Source organism: Chelon labrosus (assembly GCF_963514085.1).
Source record: "Chelon labrosus genome assembly, chromosome: 19".
Classification (NCBI taxonomy): Eukaryota; Metazoa; Chordata; class Actinopteri; order Mugiliformes; family Mugilidae; genus Chelon; species Chelon labrosus.
In genome coordinates, this window is record NC_140352.1 from 9539431 (window position 1) to 9554130 (window position 14700).

The following is a 14700-nucleotide window of genomic DNA, read 5'->3' on the forward strand; positions in this document are numbered from 1 at the left end:
AAAACTATTTAAGAAAGGTGGTAACTCAGCTGTGTGATCATTTTAGGAGGATGTCCCTGGCCACTGTACAAACTCCTGGATAGTTCTGCTCTTATCCTTTATTTTTCAATTTTCTTTTTTATTTTATTTATGTGTACAGATTGAGATTTATTTTTTTTACGCTAATTTAAGTTCTGTGTGTTTTTTTTCCCCAAAAAATATTTTTATTGGAAAACATACAATACAATATTTCAAATCACTGAAATACAATTTACGTTTTCCTTTTTAAAAAAAAAACAAAAAAAACATAAATGCATATGTACACGGTCACATATACACCAAACAAAACTCTATTACAGAGTACCATGTAATAAACAATGAACAATCCCACACCCCCACTTAGACTTAGACTTAGATAAACTTTATTCATCCACAAGGGAAATTGCTTAGTCACAGTAGCAGAGCTGCACATAAAAAAACCACTCTTAAGAACCACAGATGAAAGAATAAAATAAAATAGTATAAGCAAAAATGTACAAATTAGCATATTAGCATATGCACTCAGCTCATCATGACCAGCACACATATTACTGGTTATTTATGCAATATAAAAAGCAAAGCAGTAACAGGTACACATTCAATTGGGTAGCACCTCTAAAAGTTCTGTGTTTTTTTTTTTTTTTTTTCTGTGTGAGAGCAAAAGTTACCTGAGTGAAATTTCTTGTATGTGCACACACATGCTTGGCCAATAAAGCTGATTCTGACGTAGTTTCTGTTTCTACTGAACTGGATTGCATTGAACTTGACTTGACTCGGTCACAGTAGTTCAGTTGCACAACAAATTAAGAAAAAAATTAAAATAACAAATCTTGAAAACTGCTAGTAAAAAGAAAAATAGGTGTAAGAAGAAGAAGAAGAGGAATGAAGTGAATAAAATACAACAGTGTAAGCAAAAAACTAAAACAAGATTTGCATATGTACAAGAAACAGAATTAGAAGTAAATATACGTGATATACATGTTTCTGTTTATATTCCTACACAACTGACTAAAATTGCGCTTGTTAAAAATTATAGAAACTTGTACAGTTTAGCAGTAGTACAAACCACAGCCTCCAAAATGAAAACTCAGTTGAATCAAGAGTTAATTTGATTAAATGCTGAATCACCTCCCTGATGATTACATTTAGTTCAGGACTGTGAAATTAAAATAATAATAAGTGAACTTCTGTCTCTCTGTGAACACCTGCACAGTTTTAATACAGTTCAACTTCTTTTATTTTTTTGTCACTGTACACAACTCCCTCGCACATGTTTACCGTTTACACTGCCCTTGTCCTATATTCATTGCACACGGTCGTATATACTATAATTATGTGTGTACGACAGGTGCACATACACATTAGTATTTGTATTTTAGTCTTATTATGTGCGTTACATGCAGACACTTTTTAATTTCTCCAGTGCGAGATCAATAAATGTATATTTTACTTTAAAGAGGATACAATTAATCGTTTTTATAACTGAATGTCATGAAAAGTGAAGCAAATGTAAAATTTCTAAATAATTCAGTTATAATAAATTTGATTAATGATTCTTTGTCAATAATAATCCATATTGTCTCAAGACGCTTTACATAACCGAGACAGTAAACCCCGATGAGCAAGCATTAAGGCGACAGTGGAAAACTCCTTTCTTTTCAACAGGAAGAGCCCTTGAGCAATTCTGTGCCAGTTTCTTCTTTCTTCATCCGACACCAGACTGACTGACTCCATGACCTGGACATCGAGACCCCTTTGACTCATCACTGACAAGAAGCGCTCACCATTTTCCTCTTTTTTTCATGGTCAGTAAAATTAATCTACAGTAATTACCAACATCAGCAAAATCTTTACTGTCAAGTAGAAACAGATTTCTACATTTATTTATTTATTGGTATTATTACTTCATTAAAAATGTTGCATTTAAAATATGCAATTGTGTAGGTCCAGGTCCAGGTCCAGCCAATTGGTGCTAGTAGTTTCATAATTATTGACCTGGAGATCACCTAATAGCAGTGAATGTTTCTCAAGTGGTTTGAGTATGAAGACACCGGTGTATTGAAGGTTCAGTCTGTGGCTACAGTTACACCAAGAAGAGAAAGTTTGAGCAAATCAGAGAAGAAAACCCCCCCAAAAAATAAAATGTCTTCAAACACAACCTAGAGTTCAGTTAAATCCATTATTAAGAAACAGAAAGGACATGTGTAATTCTACCTAGAGGCCTGTGGACCAACCTGAAGGAGCAACTAAAGTTCACCAAGTGACTCCAAGGTCAACTGGAAGAGGCGTCAGAGTAGACGCTATGTTTGTTGGACACCAAACACTGAACATCACCACAAATGCGTCATCCCCACTGTGAAGCACGGCGGTGGCAGCATCATGCCGTTCAGCACACGCTTCTTGGCAACTTGTAAAGATAGATAGAAGGTAAAATTCAGAATGAATTCAGCAAATTCAAGAACAATCCTGGAGGACGAGAGAAACTGAGCAAGATAAATGACCCAAAGCATCAAGTGACACCGACACAGACTGGATTTGAAGCTTGAAAGTTACTTATTCTCGACACAGAGTCTAAATGTTTGAGTTTCAATTCACATATTTGCTCTTATGAAGTTTTTTTCTTAACTTATGCAATTTTTATTTAACTCAGTTAGGTCTTATCTTATCAAAAGACATCAAGGGGAACGACCTTGACGCAGAGTTATAGCTCAGACCTCTGTACAATCTCAGGCTGTGGTTCACGCCCGATCCTCCAGCACAACCTCACGGAGCTTGAGCACTTTTGCATTGAAGAAGAATGCAAGTAAAACCGCTGTGTCCAGATGTGTGAGCCTGAGTAAGACCTATTCATGCAGGTTTGAGTGAAGTAGTTGCAGCCAAACGTACAACTATTAAATACTGACTTGACTTGTATTGATCATGATTCCATTTATAAAAGCAACAAAAGGTGAAAAGGGCTCGTTGTCCTTCTGCAGTATAAATTAACCAACCACAGTTTATCTTACTCAAGTAATGTAAATCTAATCAGATAAATTCATTAATAAGGTAAAGTGCTTTATTTGTCATTAAACACTACACATCATACAACGAAACTGCATGTGTCGCCACTGTGGGCCAACCTGACCCGCCGCCTAGCAACAATGTTTTGATGTATCAAAGGTTAGGAGGAAATGTCCCTGTGACTGGTTTACTATTACATAAAACAGCAATTTCCATATTATTCCATGACTGTATAGTAGTACTGACAACGGGAAATAAACAAGATGAGAGTTTAGTTTAATATTGCGGCACTGATGCCGATGAGACGTCACGTAGGCCCGGACATCGTCATGAGTCACGTCAACCAGTCAGCATTTTTAAACGATATCAGCATTTTCAAATGGTGACTAATTTTCTTCACGGATTTTACTATAAAACACAAACAAAAACAAGATCAAACATGTTCTTTTTGATTTCTTTTTTATTATTCCAGCTCATTTCGTGGTCAGAGGTTAACACATTGTAATCTTCCAGGATATATTGTACATCTACCTCCTTTCTGGCAGAAGAGGGCAGCAGCCTCCACTGCAGCCAACGACCGCTTGGTTTGACTCATGCATAGAGACATTTTGTTTAAGTTTCACAGTTCAGCCTGTGTCAGCTGAGACAAAAAAAAGAAAAAGAAAAGTCCTTTGTAAAAAAGGCACAGAGCGTGGTGAAGCTTGGCAGAGACGTAAACAAACTAACGGAGGTTTAATCTGACAAAATATCGTACCGTTCCTGAGGTGAGATCACTTTGGTTACTCGACAGGAATAAAGAGTCGCTTTAAAGAGAAGCAGTGTGAGATTTAAAAATTAAAAAGTGATTGATCAAAAGTCCAACAGATAGCTCCCTCAAAAGATAAACACCGAAAAAAAGAGACTAATACTTAGAAAATGAAGACACTTTATGTAAACACACACGTGTTCGATGTGTCGAATAGAAAACACTAATGCGGCGTCTGGGTCTCAGAGGCCTTTGTTGAAGTAGACTTGTTGTACTCTGTCTCCGTACTGAGACACGATGGAGTCTCTCAGCTCGGGCTCCAGCTTCGACACCGCCATAGAGCTGCAGCGCACACAGAAGAGACACGAGAAGCAAAGAGTTAGTCCAGAAAGACCGAAGGAGACGACACTGGTTTGTTTGAATATGCAGAGCTCATCTTATTCCTCTGGGTTACTATTTCCATTTTTCTATTGCACTAGATCAAAAATCTCATTTCCAGAGGGACTCAATGCACGTTAGACGTCTGTAACGACCATATTATAAACACAATGCAGTGACGGATCTTAAACAGAACGGTGGCAGCATTTATTTAACATTAGATGATCAGTGGCCATAAATACATGAAATATCCTCAAAAGACTGAGAAAATGAGAATATTTGGGTTCAAAATTAAGTGGTTTGAGGTAATTTCCTCAAATTCCAGCTTTATCTGAAAGTTTAAAAAGCATTTTAGACATTTTTTGACAATGTTTTTGACATTATATAGCGTTGAATTTCAAAAAAATGAATGATTAGTATAGAGGTTCTGCCAGTTTTGGCTTTTATGCAACAGAGTGTGTCTGAAATAAACCTAGGTGCAAATTTTATTTAAAATAATAAACTCTTATTTGCTAACTTCTCGGTTAAAATCAGTTGGTTAAAGTAATATCTCATAAATTATGGATCTACCTTAGATTAAAAAGCATTTCAGACTAAAGAATGTCATTTATGGCTAATAAACAATTTCACGATATGTATAGAAGGAACATTCTTTAAAATAGAGGCTTTCAAAATATTGGTTGTGACATTACATATGAGTTTAGTGACGATTATTGCAACGAAATGCGTCTTTTCACACATTTTAAAACCTTGTCAGCATTTATTTAAGATGACAACCTCCCATGTCTGTTTTATCTGTTTATTACCCGAGTCCTGTTACGTTATAAATCGCACTAAACTTACACCTAACGCCATAAAATGAAGACTCATTTTATAAAAATTATCTTCAAAAATAATTTTTAGACATGTTTTCACTCCTAATCAACAAAGCCGTCACCTTCAAAAAGATTTCCCTCCAAACTGAACAATAGAAACTAGCTCAACCTTCTTGTACGTCGCAAAAAAATAAATAAACATCTGGCCACCAGCCTCTTCGGTCCTGCTCTTTATAGTTTAGTTTACTCACTGACATTTGATTTTTACGTTTGTTGCCAGACAACAATGATCTACAGACTACTGATCTGTTAGCGCAGCATAAAGGAAGCCAACCGCTAATGAACAGAAACTGAGACGTTGTTCAAAAGTTGCAGTTTGTTTGTTGTTAAACTGAAGAAGAACTCGACTCTATGGCTAATTTAAAAAAAAAAAAAACGGTAAAGGAGGCAGGAGCTAGTAACCTGTGAACCTGCTTAAAATTTAAACATATGAATTGCATGAAAATTCCTGTTGTTGCATGTTTATGTCTGTTGTAAAGTTGAACAATTTAACAGAGAGGTCTATGGGGATTGACTCAATTTTGGTGTTAGCCTCTAGTGGTCAATAGTGGAATGTTGTTAGCGGGGATCTTTGGGTCCAATGGGTTGAGGGGAGGGGCCTCTGTGGATCATCCCACAGATACTTGATCAGTTTGGGATCTAGTGAATTTGTAGGCCAGGTCAACACCATGTCCTGGTCTTCATGTTTTTTTTAGTTGTTCCCAAGTTGTTTTTGTGTGTGTGCCTGTGTCAGGCTGCATCCTGCCATTAAGGAGTGTCATTGCTATGAGGTGGGGGTGCCTGGTCTGGTCTAGGTGGGTGGTGTGGATGTCTAAGTAACATCCACATGAATGAATGCCAGGTCCAAAAGTTTCCCAGCAGAACACTGAATTGTCACAGGTTGGTTTAAATGTTATTTACTTCTCCTGTCAGTGGTTTTAATGTTGTGGCTGATCGGTGTAGATATTTCTTCGATTTTAATATCTCCAAAAAAAGCTTAAACATGTGGATGCATGAAACAAAGAAGTCAGTCTGAGACATAAACAAACCATCAGGTCTATAAACGCGTCAGAAAGCACAGAAACCGTCTCATTACCATTTCTGAGGGAACAGGGAGCAGGCAGCGGGGACCATGAAGATCAAACTTTAAAAAAAAAGAAGAAACACAACAGTTACCAACGAAGTGCTCCTGAGGATGTTAAAATCTCCCGTGATCCTGAAACCCGTTTGTACTTACAACCCTCCCACCAGCATGACTTGAATCGGTCCGTGTAGAAACGTGATTCTCTGCGAACAGACAGAAAAACACTTGAAGACCCGAGGCACGCATTCATGTGACCTGAGCAGAGCGGTAATCAAGACGAGCGTCTGACCTGCATGAACTTGTATTTCTCCAGCCTTTGCATGATGATAGGGAGGACGACTGAGAGAAGGAGAGAGGAATATTACTACTTAAACTTGAACGGATTTAATGTATAGATTGAGACTTTTTCTTATTAGTACTTCTGTACGTACTCATTCCCGGAGCGGCCATGGTGATCCGAGAAATCACCACCTGAGTGATGCCTTTTACCGCAGCTTTCTGCAAGGTTTAAAGACAAATAATGATAAATAAAAAGAAAGTAAAGAAAAAATTCAAAGTGTGTGTGCAAAGTCCTGACCTTAGAGTGGCCCAGTTTGTTGCCGTTTTCATCTGTGACAGCGATGCCGTTCAGGATTTCCCTTAAAACAATAAATTAGGCCGAACGTAAAAAGTTGTGGCAGTCAGATATTTTGACTTCCTGGTAGAATAACAGCCGCTTTGGTGTAATTCCCAAAACAGACCTAAAAGAGGGATGTTGCCCTCGCCACCTCGTCACCGTGCTGCCCACTATGGTTAACATCACATCATTATTTTAACATCAGTAACGCTGCGTCAGCACCTTCCAGGATCTAACACATGTGTCTGTGGCTTCTCAGAAGGACGAACACCGCGAGAACGTCACCGTGATATTGGCAGACGTCATGAATACACCTCCACATTCCCATGAGTTCAAAGAGTGACACAGATAAGGACTCACTGCTGCCTCATCATGGGAATGTTAACACAGTTGGCTGCTGCCACGGCTGCGAAAGGGACCCAGCGAGCCACGAGAGGAGGAGCTTTCTGTGGATGGAGTGGAGAAAGATCGTCATAAAACATCCTCACAAACAACTACGTCGCCTAGAGAAGACTGTACGATGTAGCTGTGAGTGTTTTTTAAAGGTCAAAAATGAACTCTAGTGCTCAGATGATTAGGTTTTTGGAGCCAAGATGAGACAACGTTTGTACCTTCGTGTAGAGGTTCAGTCCGACTGCTGTTGCTAAAGCCGTGCTGGTGGCTGTAATGTAGGCGACTCCAATCTGCCTGAGAGACACAATTAAAATTTAAACAGTGGATTTAATAATCACATTAGTTCACAGCTTTATACATGTGCTCCTGTTTATTATGAAGCTAGCTGATCAATTCAGGGTTCAGGGTCTCACAGGAGAAGCAACAAACAGGAAGATCCACCCTTTATCATCAGCTTAATCAAAGAAAGAATCCATTGATGTTATAACCTGGTCATTCAGTATATTCAGGTAGTCAGCTGACCTCATTCTTTGGACAACATAATGTTGCTGAACCTAGACCTGAGCAACTGCAGCAACCCCAGATCATAGCACTGCCCCCACAGGCTTGTACAGTAGACACTAGGCATGATGGGTGCATCACTTCATCTGCCTCTCTTCTTACCGTGATGCCCCCATCACTCTGGAACAGGGTAAATCTGGACTCATCAGACCACATGACCTTCCTCCATTGCTCCAAAGTCCAATCTTTATGCTCTCTAGCAAACTGAAGCCTTTTTTTCCGGTTAGCCTCACTGATTAGTGGTTTTCTTAAGGCTACACAGCTGTTCAGTCCCAATCCCTTGAGTTCCCTTCTCAATGTACGTGTGGAGATGCTCTTACTTTCACTATTAAACATAGCCCTGAGTTCTACTGTTGGTTTTCTTCCTCTAAGACGATGGTTCTCCACTATCCTTCCAGTTTTTAATAATGCGTTGGACAGTTCTTAACCCAGTTTTAGTAGTTTCTTCAATCTCCTTAGATGTTTTCTCTGCTTGATGCATGACAATGATTTGACCCGTCTCAAACATATTTTGCACGACCACAGGATGTGTCTTTAGACATGGTTGTTCAAGAAATGAGAAGCTACTCATTCCATCAGTTGGGGTTAAATAACTTGTTGTCAGCTGAAAGATAATCTGAATATAAATGTTAGATCTTACTTGGTAGTGATTGGGGAGGCAGCGTTGCGGTTGGTGTAGTTGACCAGAGCGTTGAAGGACTGATTCACCCACTGCCAGAACACCACAGCAGGAACCGTCCTAAAAACAAACACAGTAATAAAAACCCCTCTGAAGCTTCCTCTGTCAAACTGTAGGATGTGGTAAAATGCAGCTCGTCCTGTTTTTACCTGTAGAACTGCAGCATGAAGCCGGTGATGGCCATGCCTCCGGGGACCTGGAACGACATGCGGCCAATGAGGTTCATTCGGTCTCCTGTGTCTGGGTGAAAGGCCGAGTCGTACAGCTTCTTAGCGTAGTGGAGCTGCTCCTCTGTAGTGCCGGGAGGGACGGACCCTGCCCTGCAGAGCAAAAAAGAAAAGAGAGAAAAATATAATCAGCACTAACATACCTAAAGAAATATCCCTGCAAACGTTTGGGGCTTTTAGCTTATTGATTTATTTATATCTAACTGTAAAATCCACCTTAAAACCGTATGCCATTCCCATGCTTCTGTTAGTGCCAACCTCTAAGGGATGACAAATGAACCCAAATGACTACTTGAGGCCCCAGAAGTGACTACATCATCAACTTTACAGCAGAAATAAACATGTTTACAGCCTGGTACAAACAAAGTTTTGGTCTCTATAGCTAATTAAACCATATATAACAACTGTACAGGGAGAAAATGTTATACAATACACACATTTGAATTAAATCAAGACTTAAATTATGCATAATCAATGGGTGGAACGCTTTGAGTGACAGGTGAGTGTGGCAGTTTCTGAATTAGCTGGTAGTTCGGTGGAGTGTAGCACTTCCAAGATGGCGACTGCCGGAGCCACTGGACTGAGCTTCAAAACCGATCTTCAGGAAACGTATGGGGGGACGTTACGGAGGATTTGTCCATTTTTATGTACAGGTCATGCTTTTTATTTTTTATAGTCAGACCTTCTTTAGAACTACAGCGATTAAATGTAATATTATTAAATTAACATTTACATCTTACAATTTAGAAATACTGTGTTTAATATTTAATATTTTGAGATGACATTCATAAAAATTAACCTACTACTGCAGCATATAAAATGTTCCAACTAGAAAAATGTGGCTTTTATTGTGAAGGAGCAACAGGAAAGAGGTTAAGAGCAGCCACGATAAGGCAGGTATGAGTACAACAAGCAGGAACTACCACTTCAATTTCTCACAAACCAGCTGTAGTTTAAGTGTTACCATAAAGGGGAACTACAGTTTTTTTTTTTACAACCTGGACCTTATTTCTGGCACAAAATACGATCGTTTACTCACCCATATAGCTTGTCATTTGGAGTTGTTCGGAAAATATTTAGATCCACGCATATCCATATAGTGGGAGTGACTGGGGCACCGAAACGCAGCCTTTAAATAACGCATTATCCGCCGCGAAACTCGTTCGCTTCACCAATATTTTGTTATGACACGCTAGTGCTATTCCCCATTGAGTCCGGAGTTACCTGTTATCATCATCTGGGGTCTGTAGATTGACCTACTAACCTCTGACCTGGATGATATCATCTCTGAGCACCCCGCACGGCTTGTTTACCTGTAATTTGCTACTGCTAGTTTTTTGCAACATGGCTGAATATTATGCGGAGGCAGAGAGAGGAACAGCTGGCCAAAGAACAACAAACCGTCCGTGAATAGATTACAGGTAACTCCAGACTCAACGAGGAATAGCACTAGCGTATCATAGCAAAATATTGGTGAAATGAACGAGTTTCGTGGCAGATAATGCGTTATTTAGAGGCTGCGTTTCGGTGCCCCAGTCACTCCCACTATATGTATATACGCGGATCTCAATATTGTATGGAACGACTTCAAATGACACCAAAGTTATATGGGTGAGTAAACGACCGTATTTTATGCCATAAATAAGGTCCAGGTTGTAAAAAACAGTAGTTCCCCTTTAACTGTTAGGGTAAACCTAACTTTACACATCATATTTTTACATGCTTATGGACAAATGCCAACAGCCTCAACAAGGGTAACTTGGAATATGTCCATAATATTTCTGCTGAAAGACTGAAGTCTAGGGTTCAAAAAATGTGCCCGAGGTGGAGGCCGGACACCGTCTCCATTTTCTCACCTGCAGCTCTCCACCAAAGCCTTGGCTTCATCCAGGCGCGAGTCAGGCAGCAGCGCCGTCCGACAGTCGGTGATGTTGAAGAAGTGTTTCAGTCGGCCCATGAACGTGGTCTGATCCCATCGGGGCGCGTCGATGTCGAACGTGCTCGAAGCCATCGTGTTTGATAAAAAGCGGCTTCGGGCTGATGCATTAAAAAGACTCTGCAGCAGGTTCCTCGGCTGCTCGCTGCAGTCGGACCCTGGAGAGGAACAGGTTGTTAGCTCAGTGGGTCAGAGACACAGACAAAGGTGTGTATGGTCTTTTTCATTACGTTGCTGTGACCAATATGAAATACTGGTTCCAGTATTAATAAACCTTGTCTGTAAAATAGTTATTTGAAAGATAACAGAACAAAGTCAACTATCAGTACAATAATATCACGCTAAATGTTGCGGAGTAGAAGCAGAAGTAAAACTCCATTTTCCAAGAATAATAAATTGTGGTGGTTTTATCCACTCTCTCTCTCTTCAGGTGCAAAGCTCCTAATGGAAAAGGGAGCCATCAAACGTTAGTGAGCACCTCAACTCTTGATGGAAAAACAATCATCCTCGCTCTGAATATCCTGCACAGCCCCAACTCTCTAACTTTAACCACCCAGGCTGTTAGAAACCAAACACATCCCTGAACACACACAAACTCTTGTTCCTCCCTGAAAAACAAAACAAACTCTCAAGGCCCAGATCTCCACTAGAAAGCATTGACCACCTCCTGGTAAATGGATCCACAGGTAGTCATTTTGGGTTTTTGCAGCTGCAGCAATATGCGTCCTATTAACCAACAAGAGGCGGCAAAACCTGCTGACTGCAGCTCAGTCTGTCCAAAAGTCCCACTGCACAGCCAATATTATTACACTATGAAGTATTTATGATGAGTTTTAGGTGAAATATAAACACAGCGCACACGAAGAGAGCGGTGTACCAGCGATATCTGAAGGCTCCACCTGGCTGGAACTGGATTGTTTCTGAAGCTGTTTGCTTAGAAAGTAGGTTAAAGGCCGGCGGACGCTGGTGGGATCACTGAACATGAGCCCAAAGTCAACGTGGCCCAGGACACCAATAAGAATAAATAATCAAAAGAGAAAGAATTAGATTTGCAGCCAGGGAACAAAATAAAGCTGCAAGATCGCTTCGTTTGATCAGCAATCCAAAAATATTCAGTTCACAGTGACTTTAAACGTTGACCTTAAACTGAGAACATTGACTTTAAACTGAGAAATGTGGCCAACGCTCACATTTAAAAAGCTTAAATCAGTCTAATGATTTACAGGTAATTAATCTTGACCTTTATAGATAATAAATAAATGGTTTTCTAATGAATATTTTAGTGAATAACAACTAATTAATAGTTGATCAGTGACTATTCAGACAGATGCTTAAAAGTGTCAAACATTTCTCAAAGATATTTTTTAAAACTTCTGTTTAAAGTTGAATCATGGTTATTTTTCCTCTAACATACTGTTGGAGGAAAAATAATATAATTTAATTAACTTCTGGGCTCTTGTTTGGACAAAATTTAATACCTAATATTTTAATATAAGTCTTAGTTTCAGGCAAATATTAAGTGAATAATATAACCACTGAATTTAGGCTTTACTAGGGAGTGTATTAAGACAATCCCAGACTGTCATGGGTCCCAAAAGACCCAGGTTTACTAAATATCATTTGTGTCTACATAATCTGATAAACAAACTATTATTTAGAAATTTGCACAACTGACAAACAGCATCCTCTATCCTCCATCCTGTGGAGTCAAAATAAACTCTGAAGGCCTGAATGTTTTTATCATTATATCTTCAGTTTGTTGTTTATATGTTTTAAAGTTGTTACACTTTTGTGTGTCCACTAATAAAGACAGAACTTTATGTTGCAAGTATTACCGTCATTATCAACGCCTGAGAACAACAACAACTCACTGACGCCCTCCTAAACGTCTTCTATTTCCCAGAGACACTGAGTTTACTAATAACTTACACCAGTAGTTTCAGTTTAAAAACAGCTCCCAATTATGAGATTAACAGATTAGCTGTCAGTTAATTTTCTCTCCACTAATTTACTAATTAGTTCAGCGAGAGCCAGGGAAAATAATGAAACTGCCACCTATAATGGAGGTCACAGGGCATTAGAGAAAACAACCGGTCGATTTATACACGAATCAATGAGAAGATTAATGAATCCGGATGTGAAAAATAATTAAAAACCTGCAGTCTTGCAGTCTTTACTTATCTGATGTATTAATGCGTATTTCACTGTATTTTAACTATTCTGTTTGGGATTGCAGCTAATTATATTCACGGTGGATCAATCTGTTGATCGGGTGTTAAACCCACAGTACAAACATAAAAGAATATGAGAAGAATATTAAAACTATGACAATAAATTATGGAAAATGTGGCAAATATTCACATTAGTGGAGGTGTAATCACGGTATTTGTGGTATTTCTTTTCTGTCAACTGATCAACGTACTGACTCATCGTTTCAACTCTATTGCACACACTTGTGGTTAATGAAACACACAGAATCATATTTTGTGTGTTTTGTTTTCATATGGAAAGTTTGATTTTGTGCAGGAATTAAAGATGTGCTTTAATACGGAGGAGTAAAAGAATAAAGTACTCGACTCACTATATTAAATTTAAGCTGCAGAATACTGTACTGCATTTACATTCACCTGCCAGTTCATTAGGTACACGGGGGACAACAAATGCATTGTAATAAATCACTCTTGCTCTAAATCTAAGCTCCATGAAGGACATCGTATTCTGTGTTTATATAAAATAACTATAAAAAGCTGTTGATTCAACTGTGTTTTCATTTTAGTGGTTTGTAACACAGTTGAATTGCATTGTGCCGTACCAACACATGCTTCTGTTATTTTTACAAACCCAGTATAGTCAATGGATTAGACTAAACAACAGACAGAAAGTTTAATTTGATCCAGTTTAACAGCTCCTCAAACTGCTCCAAATGATCATTCAGTTGAATTATTGCCTTTCTAACAGTGTTTCAACATAAACTGAACATCATAACAGTCATGAAGATAAGATTTAGCTGTGGTCTGTTACAGTTTTCACTATATTTTGTCAAGCGAGAACACTTCACAGCACTAACTAGCTGCAGGCTTGACAAACTGGATCTGCAGGCCAGAGCAACATCTGGATACACACACACGAGGGTCTCTCCACTCTTAAACTCGTGCACACAGGAAGTGTGCACAATTACATGCATTCAGTTTATAAACCAGATGTTTGCGACGTCTTTAAGTGGAGTCCTGCGTTAAGTTGTAACGACATGAAGTGCAAACATGTCAGCTCTGAGAGTGATGCAACTCCGTGCTCGGGTTACCGGCTCAATCTGATTTTGTGCAAAAACAAACAGAAGCAACAAGAGAAACCCACGAGACAAAAAAACTCGCAATGTGCACCTTCAAAAGCAGAAGAGATTTACCTTAGAGATAGACTCCACTCGTTCCAAGACAGCAACCTGACAGGTAATCAAATGTGCTCGTGTGGCATAGTAAAGAAATGTGCACGTGGCAAACCGTCCTCCAATCACAGGACGGGGCAGCTCCCTGTCTTAAAACCGGCCCGAACCAAACCTCACTCAATAAACACACTTGAAATACATACAAGAGCCGATATAGTCAGTGTGTTTACTGAATGTGGATAACGCTTGACTTTACAGCTGCTGCAACATGCTAACTAGCTAGCTAATTAGCTCCATGACAACAAAACCGTGCTGTTCTCAGTCTCGGGCTGAAATTAAAGCTAAACTACCTAGTGTAGTGTGCAGTCACTCATTGCAACATGTACGGCAAATTATAGCCCGCAAAATAAATGAAAACACTCGGAAATACTCGTGTTATACGCGTTAAACATTTAGCAGGGAGCTAACGCAGGCTCGTCCTCCATACTTGGAGCTCATGCTGCGTTCAAGGTCAATCGTTTAATTTATGTTTGTGATCATTTAAATGGGGGAATACGTGCACGGCGGACTCTGATGATGTCTCAGATTTCTCGAAAATGTGTGTAGAGGTGTAAACAGAAGCTTGGCTGTAAGTTTTACTATAATAAAATCCATTCTGAACACTAATAGGTTGTATATACAGTATAAAAAAGAAACACAACAATATGACAGAACAGTAACTTTAAGCTAAAATCTGGTGTAACTAAAATCGGATGTAACTGAAAAGGTTAAACCCATTATAGAATAATCCTTGAATAGAATAGTCCCGAGTCGCTCTCAAGGGTGTT

At 39.1% G+C, this 14700-nt stretch overlaps 1 protein-coding gene across 1 annotated transcript; it reads right to left on the reverse strand.

Moving 5' to 3' along the window:
• Positions 1 to 3283: 3283 nt before the first annotated feature.
• Positions 3284 to 14082, reverse strand: sfxn2 (sideroflexin 2). The gene is made up of 12 exons (XM_084567972.1): positions 13895 to 14082; positions 10412 to 10649; positions 8478 to 8648; positions 8290 to 8388; positions 7307 to 7382; positions 7056 to 7141; positions 6657 to 6717; positions 6511 to 6577; positions 6369 to 6418; positions 6233 to 6282; positions 6092 to 6139; positions 3284 to 4105 (listed from the first exon to the last, which is right to left on the reverse strand). Exons 2-12 carry the CDS (start codon positions 10564 to 10566, stop codon positions 4006 to 4008), a joined length of 963 nt encoding a protein of 320 aa, XP_084424098.1. The 5' UTR covers positions 10567 to 10649; positions 13895 to 14082; the 3' UTR covers positions 3284 to 4005.
• Positions 14083 to 14700: the final 618 nt, after the last annotated feature.